The sequence below is a fragment of the Callithrix jacchus genome, chromosome 7 (genome assembly GCF_049354715.1).
Source record: "Callithrix jacchus isolate 240 chromosome 7, calJac240_pri, whole genome shotgun sequence".
Classification (NCBI taxonomy): Eukaryota; Metazoa; Chordata; class Mammalia; order Primates; family Cebidae; genus Callithrix; species Callithrix jacchus.
In genome coordinates this window covers 71,437,910-71,459,985 of record NC_133508.1, presented here as the reverse complement: position 1 = coordinate 71,459,985, position 22,076 = coordinate 71,437,910, and the positions used below count along the sequence as shown (strand labels likewise).

At 47.4% G+C, this 22,076-nt stretch overlaps 1 protein-coding gene across 7 annotated transcripts in view; it reads left to right on the top strand.

Moving 5' to 3' along the window:
- Nucleotides 1–22,076, top strand: part of DLGAP3 (DLG associated protein 3) — a 68,333-nt gene that overhangs the window by 40,679 nt on the left and 5,578 nt on the right. For all 7 annotated transcript variants that reach the window (XM_078331150.1, XM_078331149.1, XM_035250739.3 and 4 more), the window contains 6 exons: nt 4,032–4,245; nt 4,528–4,841; nt 5,246–5,331; nt 19,982–20,466; nt 21,423–21,514; nt 21,835–21,978. In XM_078331150.1, coding sequence (XP_078187276.1) covers nt 4,032–4,245; nt 4,528–4,841; nt 5,246–5,331; nt 19,982–20,466; nt 21,423–21,514; nt 21,835–21,978 — 1,335 coding nt within the window. The remainder of the gene's footprint in view (nt 1–4,031; nt 4,246–4,527; nt 4,842–5,245; nt 5,332–19,981; nt 20,467–21,422; nt 21,515–21,834; nt 21,979–22,076) is intronic.

The following is a 22,076-nucleotide window of genomic DNA, read 5'->3' as shown; positions in this document are numbered from 1 at the left end:
TGAGAAAGAAATTACTCAAGGGTGTAAATTCCAGGAGATGGAGATCATTAGGAGCTATGTCAGAGGCCGTCTACCACGTACTACACTCATCTTCAATGGAATTTTATCTATGGGAAGCATGAGCAGCTTGAATTAGGAGTGAGTTCCCCAGGAAATATTTTGCAATTGCTTCTGTTAGAATATCCCTGATTTGGGACTATTTTATGTTAATTTTTAATTTTGGGGGTGTGGCCCATGAAGGTTCATGCAGATACACAGTATCTGTCTGTGTGAGGACCAGCTTGTAGGTACAGATTCTTAGGGGATTTGCCTCTTTTCCCTTCCTGCCTCCTTGTATTTCAGACTAGCTTTCCTGTCATCAGCCTGTGGTGAAGACTAATTTTTTTATTCTAGTCTACGTTTTCATCAAAGGTTTCACTTTTCCTAACTTTATGCAGGTTCTCGTTTCCAATTCCATGCTCCATGTGGGCCTAAAGCCTTCCTCCTGTGCCCAAGTGGGTATTAAAACCTAAGCCTTTACCAAAACACTGACACCAACAGCTCCTGCCCCCACCTCCTGCCTCCACTGGGCTGTTTGCAGCATTGGCTCACACAGTTAATATTCTGATTTTCCAGTCTCCTCTTTGCTTTTGTCCCCTGGGGACTTATCTAGCTTTCTTGTGAGCTCAGCTATGCATATAAAGCAACATTTGTTATATTTTATCCAATGTTTTGAAATAGGAGAGTTTTCTAAAGGTTATCTAAACTAAATAACACATATAAAGTACACAGGATGTTGCCTGGCCCCCTGTTGGACCCATCAACTCTAGTCTGGACAATTTTCAAATAGACACAAAACATTTTTACTTTAAATATTTCGTGAGCTTGGAAATGGCTATTGATTCTCAGTCTGCTTTGGAAAAAGGCTAAGGATCTCAACCCAAGAAGATTCTTTGACTTTGACTTTCCTGTAAGTGGGTGTTAGGGGAAGTAGGGTGGAAGTCAGTGCAAGAAGGAGCATTCACAGCACACTGTTACAGTTTTATAATTGTAAGATAGTAAAGATCAACTTGGGTGCAATGTTTCTCTGGGAGTCTCTCTGAGTCTGTTTGCCTTGTGTCCTGGTCTCCTGCTGGAACTTCAGATGCTCCTCTTGGCCAGCTCAGCTGGCAGGTGTATGACCTGAGGGAGTTGTTCACCCTCTTTTGTCTGCCTTGGATAGAATTGGTAGTGAGTATAGCCTGTGGGTGGGATTTCAAGAGCTTCGGAACCCCAGGGAAAGAGGCACTTCTTATTCTGAGTGGTATTGTTGCTGTGATTTGAGAGCCTCTTGTTGCTAATAATAGTAGCTAAAGTTTATTGAGCATCTACTATGTGCCAGATATTATGTCTAGTGCTTTACACACAGAAGAGGACTAGACAGAAATATATGACAGAGTGATTCCTTTCATCCCTGGTGCCCATACTGGAGACCAATGTGCTTTCTGCTAGGGTTAGATTAGCTCCCCTGTGCTCCAAGAGGGATACTCTGGGCTGTATTTGCTCTAGTTGGGGAGTGTCTTGAGCCTAGACCATAAATAGCAGGAGATAGTTCAGTTCCTATGTTTTAGGAAATACACTGGCAACTGTTGTCCTTGGTGCCCCAGAAATGCAGACAGAAAAGCTGAGTGGTAGATGACAGAGCATCATGGTGAAAGCCACAACTGTGCCACAGGTGTGACTTGTGACCTCAAATATGAGAGAACTTAACCTCTACAGGATCTCAGATTGATTATTCCATGGCCTGTGATTTCCATATACTTGTAATGAAGCTCCTTTAGAAAAAGCTTGAAAAAGTCCAGGCAAACCTTTTTAATTACTGGGCCTACATTGGAACCACTGAATCTAAGTCTCCAGCAAATTTGGCTTTGAGCTTCTAAGCAGTTAAAGCAAGAGAGGTATTTTGTTAACCCTGGGTTCAGATCTTTAGGGTGGGGCCTGAGTTAATGTAGGTTTTGCAAGCTCCCCAGGAGATTCTGTTGCTCAATCAGCCTTACGTGGGAGCCAGGAAGCATGACACTTAATTTCAGTTTTATCACCTACCAGCTGGGCATTCTTAGACAGTTCATCTGCCCTCTCTGGGTCTTGTTTGCCCATTAATAGATTGGAATAGAAATGGCTCTATTTGAAGCAGAATCCAGTGAAATCATGTTATGCTTTAGAGACTGAATTATGGAAACATTGAACTGCAGTTTACACATGGATCAGGCCACTGTTGAGCCTCTGTTGACTGCACATAAATATAATGTTGTGAATCTTCCCTGGGAGATATCACAGGATGCAGCCATTTGATACTTGCTGTTACGTTTGCCATGGGATGCTGTCGAGGACCTTGTCCATGACTTCATCCAATGGACTCTATATAATCATCCACAGGGGACAATGGTCTCTTAGTCTCAGGGGCAGGAATTGTTATGGTTCTCATGGGTATCTGGCCTGTGTTTACCAGGTAGGCCCTGAGACCTTTGCATGCCACTAACTGAGGGCTTGCTGGGTGCCAGTATCTGTACCAAAAGCCTCACATGTTTTTCTTTGAGTCCCCTCAATAGCCCTATGAAGATGGTACTATCATCATTTCCATTTGACAGGCAAGCAAACTGAGGCCCTGAAACTTTAACTTTCCCAGGCCATTCTGCTAGGAAGTCGTATAGCTGGCTGGGCGCAGTGGCTCACGCCTGTAATCCCAGCACTTTGGAAGGCCGAGGTAGGTGAATCATTAGGTCAGGAGGTCAAGACCATCCTGGCTGGCCAATATGGTGAAACCCTGTCCCTACTAAAAATACAAAAAATTAGCTGGGCATGACGGCATGTGCCTGTAATCCCAGCTACTCAGGAGGCTGAGGGAGGAGAATTGCTTGAACCTGGGAGGCAGAGGTTTCAGTGAATTCAGATTGCGCCACTGTACTCCAGCTGGGGTGACAGAGAGAGAGTCCATCTGAAAAAAAAAAAAAAAAAAAAAAGAAGTGGTATAGCCAGCACTTAAATCTAGGTGGGATCTCACTTGTAGACCATGCAGGCAACTCTGAGGCTATACTCCCTGATGCTTTGCCTGCTTGGAAGCTCAGAGTTACATATGTACCCATCTTGAGAAATGTCAGGACTTTGTCACCTGTGTTCTGAGTGTAGCACTTACCTCTGGTGGCACCTTTTCCTACCTTTACTTTGCACCAGTTTTCTCACGTAATGTGAATGAAGCTGCAACCTCTATGGTATATTTAGTCTTAGTGTGGTGGTGTGCAGCACAGTTCCTTGAACAAAATTTTTGTTTTGCTTCTTTTCATACTTTAACTTATTTTTTTCTTTTAACACCATGGATTCTGCACGACCAAAATACCAAACACAAAACCAAGAACTTCATCCAGCAATGGCTAAGCTTTCCTCAGAGGGGAAAGGTAGAGAAGGAACCCACTGGTTAAGCCAGGGCCAGAGTGAGTGGGCAGAAGGTGGGGAAAGGCTTGGGACACTGATAGATTAATAACCTTGCTCCATCACTTACCCATTAGTTTCTATCCTGACACTTGGTATATATATGGGCTGCTTTCGATCAATTTTGTAAGGTAATGGATTATAAATAATAAAATAAAAGGTGTCCTCCATGCAGTCCCTTCCCCCATACTGGGCAGGAGGGTGTATGCCACATCCCTGGTCCTCTCTGTTGGGGTCAGGTGAGAGAAACGTCAGGGGCTGGGACTAGGTGGCGAGGAAAGAAAAACATGGTGGTCTGCAGCCTGGGGTGCAGCCAGACAGACACCTGGAAGAGGCACAGGTGGGGTAGAGGTGGGGGTGGGGTATTTAGAGGAAAGAATGGGCCCCAAGACAAGCCTGGGGAGCAGAATGGGGCAGAGGTGCCCCCCATCTTTTTTTGCAAAGAGTTAGGGTTTCTTGTAGTTCAAATGTGGAAGAGTTGCCCACAGCCGCTGTAAATACAGGGGTCTTCCTAAGGCAGAGTACCCCAGGGACTTCTACTCCCTCCCGGCACCTTGTAACTGTCCTCCCGACCCCCTTCCCCCCAGCTCAGCGATGAGTTGAACCAGCAGCTGGAGGCCGTGTGCGGGTCCGTGTTTGGGGAGCTGGAGTCCCAGGCCGTGGACGCCCTGGACCTGCCCGGCTGTTTCCGCATGCGGAGCCACAGCTACCTCCGGGCCATCCAGGCCGGCTGCTCTCAAGACGACGACTGCCTGCCCCTCCTCGCTGCCCCTGCTGCTGTCTCAGGGAGGCCCGGCTCCTGTGAGTACAACCTCCCTGCCCCTGGCCCCGCCCTAGGCTGGAGAGCGCGCTGGGTCTGGGTCCTGGCCATCCCCTCGACAGTGCTGTGACCCTGAGCAGATCGCTCCCTCCCGGGCTCGGGTGGCGCTGAGAGCGTCCCCTGGCGTGTATGCAGCCCTACGTGGAGTAGGCGCCCCTGCAGGGTCCCGTAGGGCCGCTTAGGGGTGGGAGTCGGGCTCGGACCCGAGACCCCAGCTGGGCCGCGAGCCTCACGCGCTGCGTCTCCGTGCCTGCTCGCCGCAGCCTTCAACTTCAGAAAGGCCCCGCCCCCCATCCCGCCGGGAAGCCAGGCCCCGCCCCGCATCTCCATCACCGCCCAGAGCAGCACCGACTCCGCGCAAGAGAGCTTCACGGCGGCCGAGGGCCCTGCCCGGCGCTGCAGCTCCGCCGACGGCCTGGACGGCCCCGCCATGGGCGCGCGCACCCTGGAGTTGGCGCCGGTGCCGCCCCGGGCCAGCCCCAAGCCCCCCACACTCATCATCAAGACCATCCCTGGCAGGGAGGAGCTGCGGAGCCTGGCGCGGCAGCGGAAGTGGCGGCCGTCCATTGGGGTGCAGGTATGGAACCGGGAAGCGCCCACGAGGGCTCTGACCTGGCTGATTGGGCTGGAGTGAGGGGCTGGAAGCGGCCTTCTGGATATATCGACCTTCTTCGTGGCTTGCCCTAAGCTGCAAGTGGACTTCGTGCCTGGACATCGACGGGGATGTTCCAGCCAGCCCTCGCCCACTCCTTTGTCCCTGTCCTGGCACCATCGCCCCTCCTGGCTAATGGAGGGCTGGAGACCAGTGGTTGCCACTTTGAGGCCTGTGGCCGACCGCCTGGGTCTCTCATCTTGTTCAGGCAGATGGTCTTTGCAGGACCTGCCAACTGGCTTGGGGCGCAGCCATTGCTAGCCGTTCTCCCCGGGAAGGGCTTTCACCTTGGCGCGCCACAGCCACTGACTCCTCCACCCTGCCACCAGGTGGAGACGATCTCAGACTCAGACACCGAGAACAGGAGCCGGAGGGAGTTCCACTCCATCGGCGTGCAGGTGGAAGAGGACAAGAGGTAGGTCACGGTGGGACCCAGGCTTCGTTCGGGGACAGGAGGAGAGAGGGCTGCATAGTGTCCTCACTAGCCCAGAGTTCCTGCACATCCTCTTTTCCTGGAGGTGAGACCAAGCCTTTTTGGAGCGGTTGGAGCATCAACAGAGGCTGTCCACAGAGGAGTCATCAAACCTAGAGTTCCTGTGCCCATGCCCACCCCAGGTGCTCAGAGGCAGACGGGAGATACACAGCGGTTGCAGGGAAGGAGAGGCTGGGAAAGGTTACATGTAGGTGCTGAGCAGGAACAATTGTTTCTTCCAGGGGATGACAGGATCTGCCAATCCCTCATTACATCCTGTGGTGTACAAGTATGCGAGCTCAAAAAGAAACAAACAGGAAGATTGCCGCTCAGGGGCACCTGGCAGATACAACACTCCTCCTCACTTGGCTCACACAAGCATTTAACCAGTTGGGGGTACCTATTACATGCCTGAGTCTGTGGCATACCCGAGATAGTAGAATTACCAGCAGCCACTATTCTGGCATTAGATGGCCTCAGAAAATATTGACTCCTTAATTTTCACTGAAGAATTAGCATTGCCAGCTCTGGAGGGGATACCGGAAAGAGGCCTCTGTGTTGTTTGGTGCCTGTGGGGAGATGCTTTCTCTAATGACCGTGTGGCAGCGCCATCCAGTCATTAGAGATATGGTGTCTGGGAGCTTGCCTTAATGGTTTTGTGGTAATCTGAGCTGCCTAAGCCATATGAGCTGCCTAAGCCATACGATTGGAGAATAAAACTAGTGTCCCAGGCCAGGTGTGGTGGCTCATGCCTGTAATCTCAACATTTTGGGAGGCCAGGGTGGGTGGATCACTTGAGGCCAGGAGTTCGAGATCAGCCTGGCCAACATGGAGAAACCCATCTCTACTAAAAATACAAAAATGAGCTGGATGTGGTGGTGTGCTCCTGTAGTCTCAGCTGCTCAGGAGGCTGAGGCACGAGAACTGGTTGAAATCAGGAGCCGGAGGTTGTAGCGAGCTGATATTGCACCACTGCACTCCAGCCTGGGTGACTAAGTGAGACTGTCTCAAAAAAACCCCAAACACAAAAAACTAGTGTCCCACTAGCAGCCGTTGCTCGCAGCTCCGTTCCCAGTTGCTGTCCTTCCCCTAAATTTCCCCAGCTATTTCTGGAATGCCCTTGGGATGTCTTGTGTGTGCACCTGATCAAGTCTTTTTGGTGTTCCTGTGGGATTCACCAATTTTCCCGACTTCTGCTTTGCCTCCCTGAAGTTCTGTATGCCCCTGCGGCTGTAAATGCCTCCATTGAGGGTGGCATATGCTGCCCTGCTTGCTTGCATGACTTCTAAAGCTGCTGTCCTTCAAACTTTTACTGTGCCACAAAGATTACAGAAAAATAGCATTCTGTGGCAAACTCAATTTGCAAATCTATGACTTGAATTATTGAGAGATGGGATAAGAGTCATGGATGGATGCAACTTTATGTTCTGAATCCTACCCACCCTCAATCTTAGTGCAATCGCATGGACCACCAAGCCCACTCACTCCCTTTAGAGGCTTTTTGCTTCCTTGTCTAGAGAGGGCTGTGGAGTGGGGGTTCCCCCATTCTTCCTAATAACCCTTAAATCCTGGGAAGAGTGCTGCAGGTCTTCTAGCTGAGACTTCTGCTAAATCAGCAAACTCTTGTCATTCATTGATTGATTGATTCATTCATCAGATACTTACTAAGCACATGTTGTGTAATAGCTCCTATGCACTGTGTTAAATGCTTCAGGAAACATCAAAGATGTGACTCCTGCCCTCACAGAAGTTATGGTCTAGAGGGAAATCAAGGCAATGAATAAGTAATCCTTGAATAAAAATAGACTATACATTATGATATAACAGGTAGTGGGATTTTATTGCACATTATGTGGGAACATAAAAGAAAAAAGGAGATAAGAGAAAAGGGATGTTATTTAGACTAAGCAGGTGACTTTTAAGCTGAGACTTGATGATTGACTATGAACTCTCAGATGATGATTGGAGGGAAAAGCATTTTAGGGAGAGGGAATAGCGTATGTGGAGGTGCTGGGGCAGGAAAGAGTTTGACATGTATCGGGAACTGAAAGAAGGTCCATGTGGCTGGTGTAGAGTGGGGCAGGGGAGTGGGGAGGGAGTTAATTGGAGAACAGGCAGGGGGCAGGTTATGCAGAGCATAGACATGATAAGGAATTGGAATCTAATTATGAGTAATGAGTAGCCATGAAAAGGTTAAAGAAGGAGTGCAACATGATGGAACTTATGTTCATGAAAGATCACAAGCTGCTGAGTGGAGAATGAATTTGAGGAAAGCAATAGTGGAAATGAGAAGGCTAGTGAGGAGGATTTTTCATGATCTGGAAGAAAGGTGATTATGTTTTGCAGTATGGTGGCTATTGTGATTGGGATGTTTTTCTTCTGTTGTATTTTATAACTAGGCACTGCTAGTGTGTGGGAACACTGTTAGGTTTCGCATGTTGATTTTATATTCAGTAATGTTGCTGCTGAATTAGGTCTCTTGTACTAGGTCTTATAGGTTTTCTGAAAATCATGATGGGCTTCCTATATAGTCAGTTATTTTTCTGCACATGAAGATATTTCTTTTAAATCTGTATTTTTCACTTATTTTTCTTGTAATACTCCATTTAATAGGACTCCTGTTCTCTCTTGAGTGGTATTGACTTTAGTGGCTATGCTTCTCAAGATGATGTTTGCTACAAATTTTGATGGATACCGTTTGTCAGATTAAGGAAATTCCTTTCTATTCCTAGTTGGCTAAGAATCTTATTTTTAAAAATAGAAAATATGAGTGTAAGTTTTTGAATGCTTTCTCAGAATCTATTTAGATGATCATAGATTTTTCTCTTTCCACGTGTAGCATGGTGAATTATATGAATGGATTTTCCAATCTTTCATTCCTGGGATAAACCTTGCTTACATTGTCAGTCTGGATTAAACTTGGCCGTGAGTCACAGGGCCTCAGTAGTGTCTTAAACAAGTGTACTTCTCTCTCACTTAAAAAAAAAAAAGCCAGCTTAGATGTAGGGAGTGCAGTGTCAGGACTCCAGGCTCCTTGTATTTTGTATGTCACTTTTTGTCCAAGGAGCTGAAGTTCAAGCTCCTCCAGTCATGTCTGCATTCTGAGCAGTGGGAAACAGTAAAGAGGAAGAGGGATGCAGTCCTTCCTTTTTAAAAAGACTTTCTGAAAGTCACATGCAACCACTTTCATCACATTGGCTAAAATCTCATCACATGGTGGCACCTAGCTGCAAGGGAGGCTGTGAAGTATAGTCATAGCTGGGAAGCAATGTGGAGGGTGTGAACTACATAGCTGAGAATCAGGGTTTTCATGCCTAAAAACAAAGAATGGATATGTGGAGCTCTAGGGATTTTGTTACAGTTTTGCTATATTATTTTTATATACATTATTAGATTTCTGAACAGTTGTTACTTTAAAATTTTAAATCATTTAGGTTTATGAATATATCGTAAGTGATATTGGCCTACAGTTTTTTTTATTGTTACTCAATTCAGGTATTGGAGCTAAGATAGACTCCTAAAATGAATTTGGTAGGTTTCTGTGTGTTTTTGTTCTTTGGAACAATTTGTGTAAGAAGAATTATCTATTCCTTAAGGTTTGGGAAAGGTTGCCTATAAAATTATGTAGGCCTGATGCCTTTCAGGCATAAGAGAAACTTTTAAAACTGCAGCTTCAGTTTCTTTAGTAATTATTGACTATTCTGGTTTTATTTTTTTCTTGAATCATTTTGGTGATTTATATTTGTTTTATAAAATGAAACATTTTATAAAAATCGACAGCTTTCAAAGTTTTTGGCACAAATATTCTTTCTCATAGTATTAAAATGTTATCAGTATTTGTTGTATCTCTATATTAATATCTCCCTTTCACTTCTTTTTTTTTTTTAGACAGAGTCTCACTCTGTTGTCCAGGGTAGAGTGCTGTGGTACAATCTCAGCTCACTGCAACCTCAGCCTCTTGAGTACCTGGGATTACAGGCCTCTGCCACCATGCCTGGCTAACTTTTATATTTTTAATAGAGATGAAGTTTCACCATGTTGACCAGGCTGGTCTTGAACTCCTGACCTTAGGTGATCCTCCCGCCTTGGCCTACCAAAATCTTGGGATTACAGGAGTGAACCACTGGGCTTGGCTCCCTTTTTATTTCTAAGACATCTATTTATGTCTTACCTCTCTTTCTTGATCAGCCTTGCCTGAGGTTTGTGTATTTTATTATTTAAATATATTTTTTAGGCTGGGCACAGTAACTCACACCTATACTTCTAGTGTGTTGGGAGGCTAAGGCAGGAGGATTACTTGAGATCAGGAGTTCAAGATGAGCCTGGGCAACATAGTGAGACCTTATTTCTACAAAAAATGTGAAAATTAGTTGGACATGGTGGCATGCATCTATATTCCAACTCCTGGGGAGGCTGAGGTGGGTAAATAACTTGAGCCATGAGTTTGAGGCTGCAGTGATCTCTGATCACACCACTGTGCTTCAGCCTGTCTTTGAGACACTAAGACCCTGTGTCAAAGGAAAGAAGTGGCAGAGGGGGAGAAAAAATAAATATATTAAAAAACTTATATTTTATTCGTCTTTTTAAAAAACTAGTTTTTGGTGAGCAAGCTTTAATATTTCCTTTCTTCTACTACTTTTGGTTATTCTCTTTCTTCTACTGTTTGTCTTTTTTTTCCTGCCTCTTGAATTCAACCCTAACTTCAATATTTTTTATTTTTTAACTTGTGCTCTTAGGGCTATAACTTCCCTTATAACTATATACTTTTTTTTTTTTTTGAGACAGAGTCTCTCTCTGTCACCAGGTGCCAGGCTGGAGTGCAGTGGTGCGATCTCGGCTCACTGCAACCTCTGCCTCCCTGGTTCAGGCAATTCTCCTGCCTCAGCCTCCTGAGTAGCTGAGACTACAGGCGCACGCCACAACGCCCAGCTAATTTTGTATTTTTTTAGTAGAGAGGGTGTTTCACAATGTTGGCCTGGATGGTCTCGATCTCTTGACCTCGTGATCCTGCCACCTCGGACTTCCGAAGTGCTGGGATTACAGGCGTGAGCCACGGCACCCGGCCATAACTATGTACTTTTATGGCTGCATCTCGTAAGTTTTGAGATGCGGTATTTTTATTTTACATTTCTGAATAGTTTGTAACTTTCATCTTTCATCATAATTTTCTTTTTAGCCTATGAATTTTTAGAATAAATTAAAAAAAATTTTTTAGTTTCCAAATGAGTTTTTTTTTTAACATAATTGATTTCTAAACTTGCTACATTGTGGCCATTTATATCATGTATCTATTATACTTCTTCCTTAGAATTTGTTGAGGCTTCCTTCATTATGTGTACATATATCATATATCAGGGGTCCCCAGACCCTGGGTCGGGGACCGGTACTTGTCCACAGCCTGTTAGGAACTAGGCTGCGCAGCAGGAAGCGAGCAGCAGGTGAGTGAACATTACTACCTGAGCTCAGCTCCTGTCAGATCTGCGGTAGCATTAGATTCTCATAGGAGCCTGAACCCCATTGGGAACTGCATTTGTGAGGGATCTAGGTTGCGTGCTTCTTAAGAGAATCTGATGTTTGATGATCTGTCTCCCATCACCCCCAGATGGGACCATCTAGTTGCAGTGAAACAAGCTCAGGGCTCCCACTGATTCTACGTTATGAACAGTTGAGTAATTATTATATATTACAATGTAATAATAATAGAAATTGTACAATAAATGTAATGTACCTGAATCATCCCAAAACCACCCCCACTACGACCCCTGCAGCTTGTGGAAAAATTATCTTCCACGAAACTAGTCCCTGGTGCCAAAAAAGTTGGGGACTGCTGTCATTTGTGGTCAAACTTATAATTTATACTTTTCAAATGTTTATCTTTTTTTTTTTTTGTACATTTGATCTACCATTTCTGAGAGGTGTGTTAAAAATGTCTCACTCTGATTGTGGATACGTCATCTGCCCTGGTATCTTTTTTACTTCAGTTTGAGAGTGTGCTGTTTATAAACATTCAAGCTTTTGACTGTTGTATCTTCTTGGTGGCTTGGCTCTTTATCATTAAATAGGCTGCTTTTCATCCTTACTTGCCTTGAAGTCTTTTTTACCCGATTTTATTGCTTTCTCTGCTTGCTTTTGGTTAATTTTCTAATATATCTTTTTCCATCCTTTTATTTTCAAACTTCCTGTATCCTTATGTTTTAGATGTGTTTTTTTTAATTTCTTTTTTTTTTTTTTTTGAGAAGAGTCTCACTCTGTTGCTGGAGTGCAGTGGCACGATCTTGGCTCACTGCAACCTCCGCCTCCCAGGTTCTAGCAATTCTCCTGCCTCAGCTGGGATTACAGGCGCCTGCCACCACACCTGGCTAATTTTTGTATTTTTAGTAGAAATAGGGTTTCACCACGTTGGCCAGGCTGGTCTTGAACTCCTGACCTCAAGTGATCCACCTGCCTCGGCCTCACGAAGTGTTGGGATTACAGGCGTGAGCCACCACCACACCTGGCCTATATGTGTTGCTTATAAGTGATATGTAGCTACAGTTTAGACATATTCAATCCATGTATATACTTTTTCATTACTGATTTGAGTTTATCTCTATTATCTCTTTAAACATTTTCTAGTTGACATGCTTTTTCTTTGCTTTCTCTCCTACTTTTTATTTACGTTGAACTAATCAACAGGAAATAAAGTTTACTTTATTTCTCTTCTCTCCACTAATTTGGAAGTTTACATTTTAGTAGTGATTTCCCTTAAAAATTTAACAGATATCCTTAATTTCATTATTTTCCTTATAAAGTCTGACTTCTATCTCTCTTTGGCAGAAAACAAGAATCTTGGAACCCTTTAATTTCCTTCTTAATTTTCTCCTCCCATCTTCCATGTTATGTTTCTCTAGTAGTTTGATTATACCTCTTTAAAAGTCTCTGCTAAATCAGCTGCTATTGTATCTTTTATGCTTATAATTTAGATTTACAAATGTGTTTCCATAATTTATGTGCTCCCTATTGTTTGTTACTGCCCTCTTTTTCCTCCTGGTTTAATTTACTTCATGCTGAAGCACTGCTTAAAGTTTTAAAGTTAGTGTCTCACCTTGAGGCTTGAGGTTTCTTGTGTTTCACGGGTAATACTTGTTTGAACCCCACACCTCCACACGAGGAAGCCTTAATGTTCCAATTTCCCAGCATCCTCCTTCCAGGCCAACATTCCTGCATCCCTGCCATGAGTGTTTCGAGTCCAAATTTGCAAATGAAACAGGTCGCCTTCCAGCTCCCCTTGCTGCACAGGTCTGGGGTTTCTCCTCATCCTCTCTCAGCATTTTCATCTAGCCTCTAGCATATGTCTGGACTGATCTCCTTATGGCTCACTTGGCTTAGACCACCTCTCACTATACAGGTTTTGAATTTCCTTCCTGTTTCTGGTACCCGGAAATTTCTCATTCCTATTTTCAAGCCCAGCATTATAGCAAAAACACTTTCTTGATTTTTTTTTAAAAAAAATCCAGCATTTCTACCTGTTTAGGGTGTGAGTGGGAGCTCCCTAAGTTAGTTCAGTCTACTCTATTGATCCGTGGTCTGGGTAAGGCTGATAGCAGTGGATACAGAGAGAAATGGGCCAATTTGGGTGGCATTTTGGAGTGAAAGTCAGGGAAGGGCAGGGACAGGCAGAGAACGTGGCCATCCTTGCTCTTGTGTAAGTGCTTGGAGAGGTCTTGATGTGGCGGGCTGAGGAGAGGACATGGTGTTGAATAAGCATCTAAAAAACCAAATTGCCTGGGACAGGTGATCACACTGGGAATTCAGAGCGAGTGACAGGTGCAGAGAAGGGAAATCTGGCCCATCTCTTTGGCCAGGCTCCCTGGCCTGTCTGCTGCAGGCATCCTTAGTCATACACCTGTACAGCCCTTTCTGTCCCTTATGTCCCTGGCACTTTAAGTCTGGCTCTCCACACACCATGTCCCAACTGGTGCATAAAAGCGAGCCATGAATTCCAGCAGCCTCACCTGGCCAGCATTCAGGCCTAGCCCCCACTGCACACACAGCCCCGCCCCATTTTCTTTGACTCTCTTGTCCTTACTGCTGTCTCACTCATCCCAATGTCTGTTTCTCTCTTTGTACTTCAGTTTTTAAAATTGCTGGACAGGAAAGTCTCTTTTCATCTGCCTTTCAGGGTGTTCCCTGCTCATCTCTTGGGTGAGGAGTTTGGACTTATTGTTCCATCTGGGAATTGTCTGTGAGTCCTTCCAGTTGCCCAGCATCAGCGATGACTTGGCTTAGAATATATGGGGAGGGGTCTGGCACTCCTTCAGTTCTATCTCCACTGCACCCCATCCCCCCAAGATTGATCTGTCCACAGATATTTATTGAATTGGTATTATTGGCCAAACAGTGTTCTGGGCACTGAGGGTGCAAAGGTGAGCAGAACCAGAGACAGCTTCAGCCGTGCAAAGCTTACCCTGCTTGATTATATGTTTAGGCTTTTAGATACCTTCTGCAGGAGCTTCTGCAGGAGCTAGTTTGAAGCCTCTTCCTAGTTGAAATGACACCATCCTTCCTCCTCCCTGCCCACTCCCCCTCCCACCCCTCTAGCCTGCTGCCAAATACTCCTGGCAAAACCTCTTGACAACTTCTGGATATTGAGCTTTCCTTGGATACTGTGTCTCTTGGGATAACCCAGCTTCTTCCCAGAGGCTTTTATGTTATCCCCCAGAGAATCACAGCAGAAACTGTCCCTGAAGTAACCATGATGACAACTTGCAGAATCATCAGGAATGTAATCATTGTCACCTTGGAGAACTCAAAGGAGGAGGCTTCTGCAGCCTCATTTAAAGAAGAGAAAAGATTGTGAACGCATTGTTACACATTAATGACAATTCACAGCTGAAGCCAGTTTTTATCCTGTGCTGACAGCTGTTGGTGGAGACCACAGCAAATACTGCCAGATCTAAAACTAAATAGTGACATAAGCCCTGAACTTCACTCTCCTGAAAATTCATCTGTTAGAGTTAGGAGTGGGTTTGACTGTGATTTACAGAAAACCCCCCAAACAACAGTGATTTAAATATGATAGAAGTTTATTTCCCTCTTGCTTAGAGGAAATCCAGGGAGCATTAGTTGAGGTCTGATAGGTGCCCCACAGTGTAAGGACTCGGAGGCCTTCTATCTAATTCCTCATCCCCCACCCCATTAGCACTTGCCTTTGGCCTCATGTTCCAAGATGGCTGCTTGAGGTCCAGCCATCATATCTGCACTCTGATGACTGGGGAGGAGGAAGAGGCAAGGAAGGGCATACCCCCTCCTTTTAAGGACACATTTTTGGAAGTTGCACATGCCACCACTTCTTTTATCTCATGGACTGAAATTTAGTCACATGGCTACATCTACTTGGTAGGGAGATTGGGAAAGAATCTTTTTTTGTTTGTTTTTTTCTTTGAGATGGAGTCTCGCTTTGTCGCCCAGGCTGGAGTGCAGTGGCGCTATTTCGGCTTACTGCAACCTCCGCCTCCCAGGTTCAAGCTGATTCTCCTGCCTCAGCCTCCCGAGTAGCTGGGATTACAGGCATGTGCCACCACACCCAGCTGATTTTTGTATTTTTAGTAGATACAGCGTTTCACCATGTTGGCCGGGCTGGTTTTGAACTCCTGACCTCAGGTGATCCACCCATCTCGGCCTCCCAAAGTGCTGGGATTATGGGCATGAGCCACTACGCCCGGCTGAATCTTTATTCAAAGTAGCCATGCATCCAGCATAAAATGGTGGGGTTCTGTTACTAAGGGGGAAATGGAGAGTGGATGCTGGAAGATAGTTAATGATTTCTACCTACCTACCTTCCTTCCTTCCTTCCTTCCTTCCTTCCTTCCTTCCTTCCTTCCTTCCTTCCTTCCAACCAACCAACGTTCATGTGTGATGAACTGCCCTATTTAGTGAGGAGACAGTTATGCAAATGACCAGCCATGATACAATGTGATATGGAGTAGAAAAGGGGTTTTGTTCAAAATGCTGTGGGAGAACAGATGGAAATGATCAACAGCAATCATAATAATTAATAACTACAATGCCCTAGCTGGGTTCTCAGTGCTACATTCCGATGAATGTGTTTGTCCAGCTCCCTTTCTTTTCAGTGAGAGCTGCAAACCATTTTGCTTCTCTGGAATAGCTAACACAATGGGCAGGCAGGGTGCTGTTCTGAGTTCTTTATGGATATTATCTCACAACAGTCTTATGAACTGCTACTATTATCATTCTCATTTACAGATGGGGAAATGAGGCACAAGCCACAGAGTTGGGTTTTGGACCTGGGCAAGACTCCAGAGCACACGGACCTAACCGCTCTGTTCTGTTGCCTCCCCTAAAGCTGCTCATTCTCATTCCTTTCCCTGCTCCCCAGACATCTCCAGCAGACAGCCACCGCCATCACCCACTTCATTGTGATGATTGGGGTCAACTGGTGGGACTTCTGTTCACTTCCAGCCCAACCCCCAGCTAACTTAGATCTCTTCCCCTTGTCCCCTCCACCAGTCCTGCCTTCATCTCGGTTTTCTCATCTACAAGTAGGGCTGATACTAACACCTATACAGTGGGACTGTTTGTGAGGATTGAGAGTGTTTATTCATGGAAAGTGCTTATCCTGGCACATACTAAGTGCTCAGAGATGTTATTCTTTTTTATCCCCCTTGTATCTGGTTTCTTGAATTACTGCCTCTCTTTTCTCTCTCTTCATTCAATTTCTCTTTACAGGTTGTATTAATTTCCTATTCCTGCTGAAACAAATTATCACAAACTCAGTGATGGAAAACAATACATACTTATTATCTGGGGTCAGAGTCTCAATGGGGTTTCAAACTGGGCTCTGGAAGGCTCTGGGAAGAATCCATTTAGTCAGTTTCCAGTTTATAGAGGCTGTCTGCATTCCTTTGATGGCAGCCTGCTTCTGTCTTCAAAGCCAGCAGTGGTGGGTTGAGTCCCCACGTTGCATTATTCTAGCCTTGATTCTGTCGTTCCATCTTCTTCTCTGACTCTCCCACCTCCCTCTTTCATTTATAAAATGTGTTTGCACCAGAATAATCCAGGAGAGTCTCTTCTTCTTAGTATCCTTAACTTCATCACATCTGCAACGTCCTTTTGCCATGGAAGGTAACAGATTCACGGGTTCTGGATTAGGATGTGGACCTCTTTGGTGGCCATGATTCTGCCTACAGGTTCTTTCCTCTTGGGATACAGCATGTGAGAAGCACCCAAAACAAAATATTCCTCTTGAACAGTACGTTCTCTCTGTCTTCCTCCCTTCTCAGCCAGGCTCTTCGAGAGTTGCCTTGACTAGTTTCCTCCACCTCCTGACAACCTGCTGCAGTTGGCATCTGCCCCCACATTCCACCAAACCCACTCTTGCTTGGATCACTCGTGGCTTCCATATTGCCAAATCCGTGGGCACCTTTCATTCTTAACCGGCTGTGTTTTCCATGTTAGCTGCCCATTTCTTCATGACACCTGTCTGTCCCCTCTCTGCTTTTATGTCACTTTCTGCTGGTTTTCTCCCTCTACCTTTCCAGCTTAGACTCCTCTATGAGCTGCACCATCTCCACCCAGCCCTGAGATGTCCATGTTCCCGGGGTTTGGATCTTGGATCTGTTGTTCTTTTCTTGGGTGAGCTTGTCCCACACTGCTGGTTTTAAATGCCACCTGCCCAGGGATGAGCGACTCCCGCGTGTGCTGTACTCATCTCTGGCTGCTGGCTGGGAGAGTTGGTGAGGACTGTGCTTCTGGTCATCCCATTGGCTCCTCCACTTCCTCAGTCTCCTTTGAGGCAGACCTGTGAGAGAGCTCACTGAGGCAGTGACTTGCGAAGCATGAAGCCTGGGGCACTTGGTGCTTCTGTTCCTGGCTGTGTGGCTGTTTCCATCTTGATGGAATGTGATCCTCTCAGGACATCTTGGAGGACAGGTGGAAGGCAGCGGACATGGCAGTGCCGAAGGACAGAACTGTGTTTAGCAGGGGTGACAGGAAAGCAAGCAGGAGTGGCAGATCTTCAGGCACAAATTTATTGGAGCAAACCCCTCCTTTATCTTTGTGGTTTGCAATGGCTGAAGCTCTGAAGGAACCACAGGCTAACTAGAGCACAAAGGCACAAAAACATTCAAAGCAAGTCAGGGTGCATCCTAAGAGTACAGTTAGACACACAAGACTCTCACCAGAAAGAGAACAATCTGCCTGAATGGCAGGACTGCCTCTGAAGCCAAGAGGGCTGCTGAGGGAGGTGTGGTACTCAGGAGTGGTCTTGGGGGCAGGGGGAGTGAAACAGGTGAAGCTGGACTTTAAGCAGGGAATGGACAAGGAGCCAGGAGGAGGAAGGCCATTTCAGGCAGGGGAATAGCGGGTGCAAAGGCTTAGAGTCAGGATCACTTTAGAGTCCATCTTGGGAACAGGAGCATGTTGGGGATATGAGGTTGAAGAGGACTGTGTCCAGGGTATCAGGGCCTCAGATAATGCTGGCACAGGAAGTCTGAACTTTGTCTTGTTGGCAATAGGGGGCTGTGGAAGGGTTTTGAGCAGGGGAATGACTTGGCAGAGTTCAGCTTTAGGAAAACTATTCTAGTCTTGGGTGGACTGGGAAGGGCCCCAGATCTTAAAATATGCAAAATATAATTTTAGAGAGAGGAGCTACCTTGGCAATTACCAATCTATTCCTATAATTGTATATATGTGTGTATTTTTAGATGTATATGTGTGTGTATATTTATATCTAATATATATATTTTAAGTACATACACTATACACATTGGATGTCCTAGATGGAGGGTGAGTGACAAAGGCACACAGTGACAAAGCCAGCATTAGAACTCAGAGCTAACTCCTGGTCCCATGCTCTTCCTCGACAGGGTACTTAGTGGAGGCAGATGTATCTGAAAGGGGGCCAGTCTAATTGTCAAGGCAGTTGGTGATGCAAGCCCTGACCAGGGCAGGACAGGGCAGACACAGAGGGGAAGACTGTGTGGGAGGCAGTGAGGATATGTTCTCTCTCCTTTTCCCTCTCTGGGTGGGGGCTGGGACATAGGGCTCGTTGGAGACTGCACATGAGTGCATCTCTTCTTCCTGGGTCCTGCAGCATCCTTCTGGGCCTGGTTTCTATGGCAACAGGCTCCCAGCAGGCAGCCTGCCAGCTGGAGAGAAGTAGGCAGGCAAGGAGAGAAGGCCTGGGCAGCAAGAGAAAGGCTGAAGTTGAGGGGGTTGGGAGAGTCTCTGGGGGAGCTGTAGGGACCCCTTGAGCCAGCCCCACGATCCCTTCTGACTGTGTAGAGGTGGAGGTAGCTCAGGACACACAGGCTTTTCTTTTGTGGTCCTTGAATTTCCAAACCTTGATCTTCTGTTTATCCCCCTACCTCCCACATCGCCTGACTCCCACTTCTTAAAGTATTGCCTGGTCCCAACCTCATGCATCTTAAGGGGTCACTGACTTCTTCATAGAAAAGAACTCTGAACTCAGGAAAAAAATGAACAAGGCCAGTTGACCTTCTGGTTTGCATAAGATTTGCATATTATTAACTCAAAGACAAGAAATTTCCAGGCCCTATGTCATTCCTGCAAACAACTTAATTCAGCTCCACTGGCCCTGGCTGACTGCGTCTGGCCAGGCTCTGGGCTGAGCCATCAAGGTCCCTAGAGAAGTCCTCCCAGCTGCAGGCCCACTCCACCCCCAGCTGCTCCAAGGCATTTCTTCCTGTGACGTTCTAGCAGCTGGTGCAGTGCCAAGTGCTTGGACTATGGAGCCCAGCAGGCCTGAGTCCAAATCCTGGCTCTGCTGCTTAGAAGTTGGGTTGACTTAGTTTACTCATCTCTAGGTAGCGCCGAGGACACACTAGTGCAGCTGGTGTAAACTAGCATAGACATAGCATTTGTTAAAATGTTGAAATACCGGCCGGGCGCGGTGGCTCACGCCTATAATCCCAGCACTTTGGGAGGCTGAGGCGGGTGGATCACAAGGTCAAGAGATCGAGACCATCCTGGTCAACAAGGTGAAACCCCGTCTCTACTAAAAATACAAAAATTAGCTGGGTATGGTGGTGCGCACCTATAGTCCCAGCTACTCGGGAGGCTGAGGCAGGAGAATTGCTTGAACCCAGGAGGCGGAGGTTGCGGTGAGCTGAGATCATGCCATTGCACTCCAGTCTGGGTAACAACAGCGAAACTCCGTCTCAAAAAAAAAAAAAAAATGTTGAAACACTTCTGCCTTCGCTGGTAAAGAGCCACCACCCTGGCTCCTCCCTGGCACCTCTAGCCCACCCCACAATCTAGCCCCTGCAGGGCACTGCGGCAGCATTTTGGTCTGTGTCTCCTCTGCCTGGTGTATGGCAGCATCTGCTCTGTCCATGGACCGAACTGGCTGCTAAATAGTGTGGATATCACCTCTGTCTAGAGGCAGTGCAACAGGTAGGTATATTATGTACGTAGCTGTTGCAAGAACCAATATATTTAAAGTGCATAAAGTCCATCACTTTGTAGGTTCCCTTTCTCATTCCCTTCCCTTTTTTTTTTTACTTGGGGTGGGGATGAGAGAGAGCTGGCATGAGCCTGGGCAATGGGGAATGACAGGCACCCCTCTCCCCAGGCGAGCAAGGTTCAAGCGCTCCAACAGTGTGACGGCCGGCGTGCAGGCAGACCTGGAGCTGGAGGGCCTGGCTGGCCTGGCCACGGTGGCCACAGAAGACAAGGCCCTGCAGTTTGGACGCTCCTTCCAGAGGCATGCCTCTGAGCCCCAGCCTGGGCCCCGGGCCCCCACCTACTCAGTCTTCCGCACAGTCCACACGCAGGGCCAGTGGGCCTATCGTGAGGGCTACCCACTGCCGTATGAGCCGCCGGCCACCGATGGGTCACCCGGCCCTGCCCCCGCCCCCACCCCTGGCCCCGGGGCCGGCCGCCGTGACTCCTGGATAGAACGTGGTTCCCGTAGCCTCCCTGACTCAGGCCGTGCGTCCCCCTGCCCACGGGACGGCGAGTGGTTCATCAAGATGCTGCGGGCAGAGGTGGAGAAGCTGGAGCACTGGTGCCAGCAGATGGAGCGTGAGGCGGAGGACTATGAGCTACCCGAGGAGAGTGAGTCACAGCATTGGAATGATGGGACTCTGGGAACCGTGGCCTCGTGTGTGCTCAGGAGACCCTGATGGGGTGGCTGGGGCTGCAGTGTAACAGGAGGCCCCTTCAGTTGGTGCCTCACTGGTCTTCTGCATGGAGCGTGGGGGTCAACACTGGCAGCAGGGCATGCTGGGAGCTCTTGGAAGGGAGCACGGTGCACACAGTGCAGCTTTAGAGGCCAGGGCGGGGCCTTCTAGGGATGGCTGCTAGTCCAGATCATCAAATTTATGGGGACTAAGGGAACTCCGTTCAGATCTGGAGTGGTGTGGGCGTCTGGGTGGTGGGACCAGGATTACAGAGAGGGAGGCAGTTCACAATGTCAGGTCCTGTCTGAGGCATAGATGAGGAGATGCAGCCAGGGAGACATGGTCCTGGCCTGAGGGAGAGCATGGCCCTTCCTGTAAGTTGTATCTACTGGGAGACACAGTCTTACCTCAGAATATCCAAGTTGAGGGGATAGTGACTAGGAAGATGTGTTATGGACATGAAATTACTTGGTCATTTTTAAAGGGCACAGGACTCATGCATGCACTGGTGAGTGAGGAACAAAGCCCAGCCAATGGGTAGTTAATGAGCTAAAGCCCTGGCCAGGGCCATAGCGCTAGGCTGGGGCTGGTCGCCATCTGTTCTCTGACACCAGAGAGAGAAAGGCTAAACGAGGATGAGCACTCAAGAAATGTAGGTTGTATAAAGGAGGGAACATCAGTGTCTGAGGATACAGTCTCCGTGCTCTATCCAGGTGTAGTAGAATAAGAACTGATTAGGAACTTGAGGATGATATGGGGCTGGGGCTGGAGGAGACTGATGGATAGACAGTGCCAAACAACCGAGGGGTCAGCATCATTCAGGGCAGACTTCCTGGAGGCTGGGGAAGGAGAGGCATCATTTCCCTCCCTGAATTTCCCTCTGCTTCCTAGTCCTGGAGAAGATCCGCAGCGCTGTGGGCAGCACACAACTTCTCCTGTCCCAGAAGGTTCAGCAGTTCTTCCGGCTCTGTCAGCAAAGCATGGTGAGCACCTGTAGTAGTAGATCCTACAAGATATGTGTGACCCTGTGTGTGTGTGTGTGTGTGTGTGTGCGCGCGCGTGTGCCGGAGGTGTGTCCATGCCTGCAGGGCTAGCTGTGAGTCTTGTGCCTGGAGGTAGGACCAGGTGTTTGTGCACAAGACGGGGAGGCCTGGGCTCTTTCTTGTCCCCCTGTCTCCCAGCCCCCACCCACTCTCTCAGGCTGAGCTTCCTGGCAGTAAGGATGCATAGGGCTTTCTCTTGTCCTGGCTGGGGCTCAGATCTCCCTGACCCACCACTTTCCTTCCATCTCCCTCTGCTGCAGGATCCCACTGCGTTCCCTGTGCCCACCTTCCAGGACTTGGCGGGTTTCTGGGACCTCCTACAGCTCTCCATCGAGGATGTGACCCTCAAGTTCCTGGAGCTACAGCAACTCAAGGCCAACAGCTGGAAGCTCCTGGAGCCTAAGGTGGGGCTGGGGTCCCTTTAGGCAAAGAGTCCAGCCAGACTCTGGGAAATTCCCCTCCCCAGAGAGGTGAGGGTGGGGCAAACAAGGGGGCAGGGGAA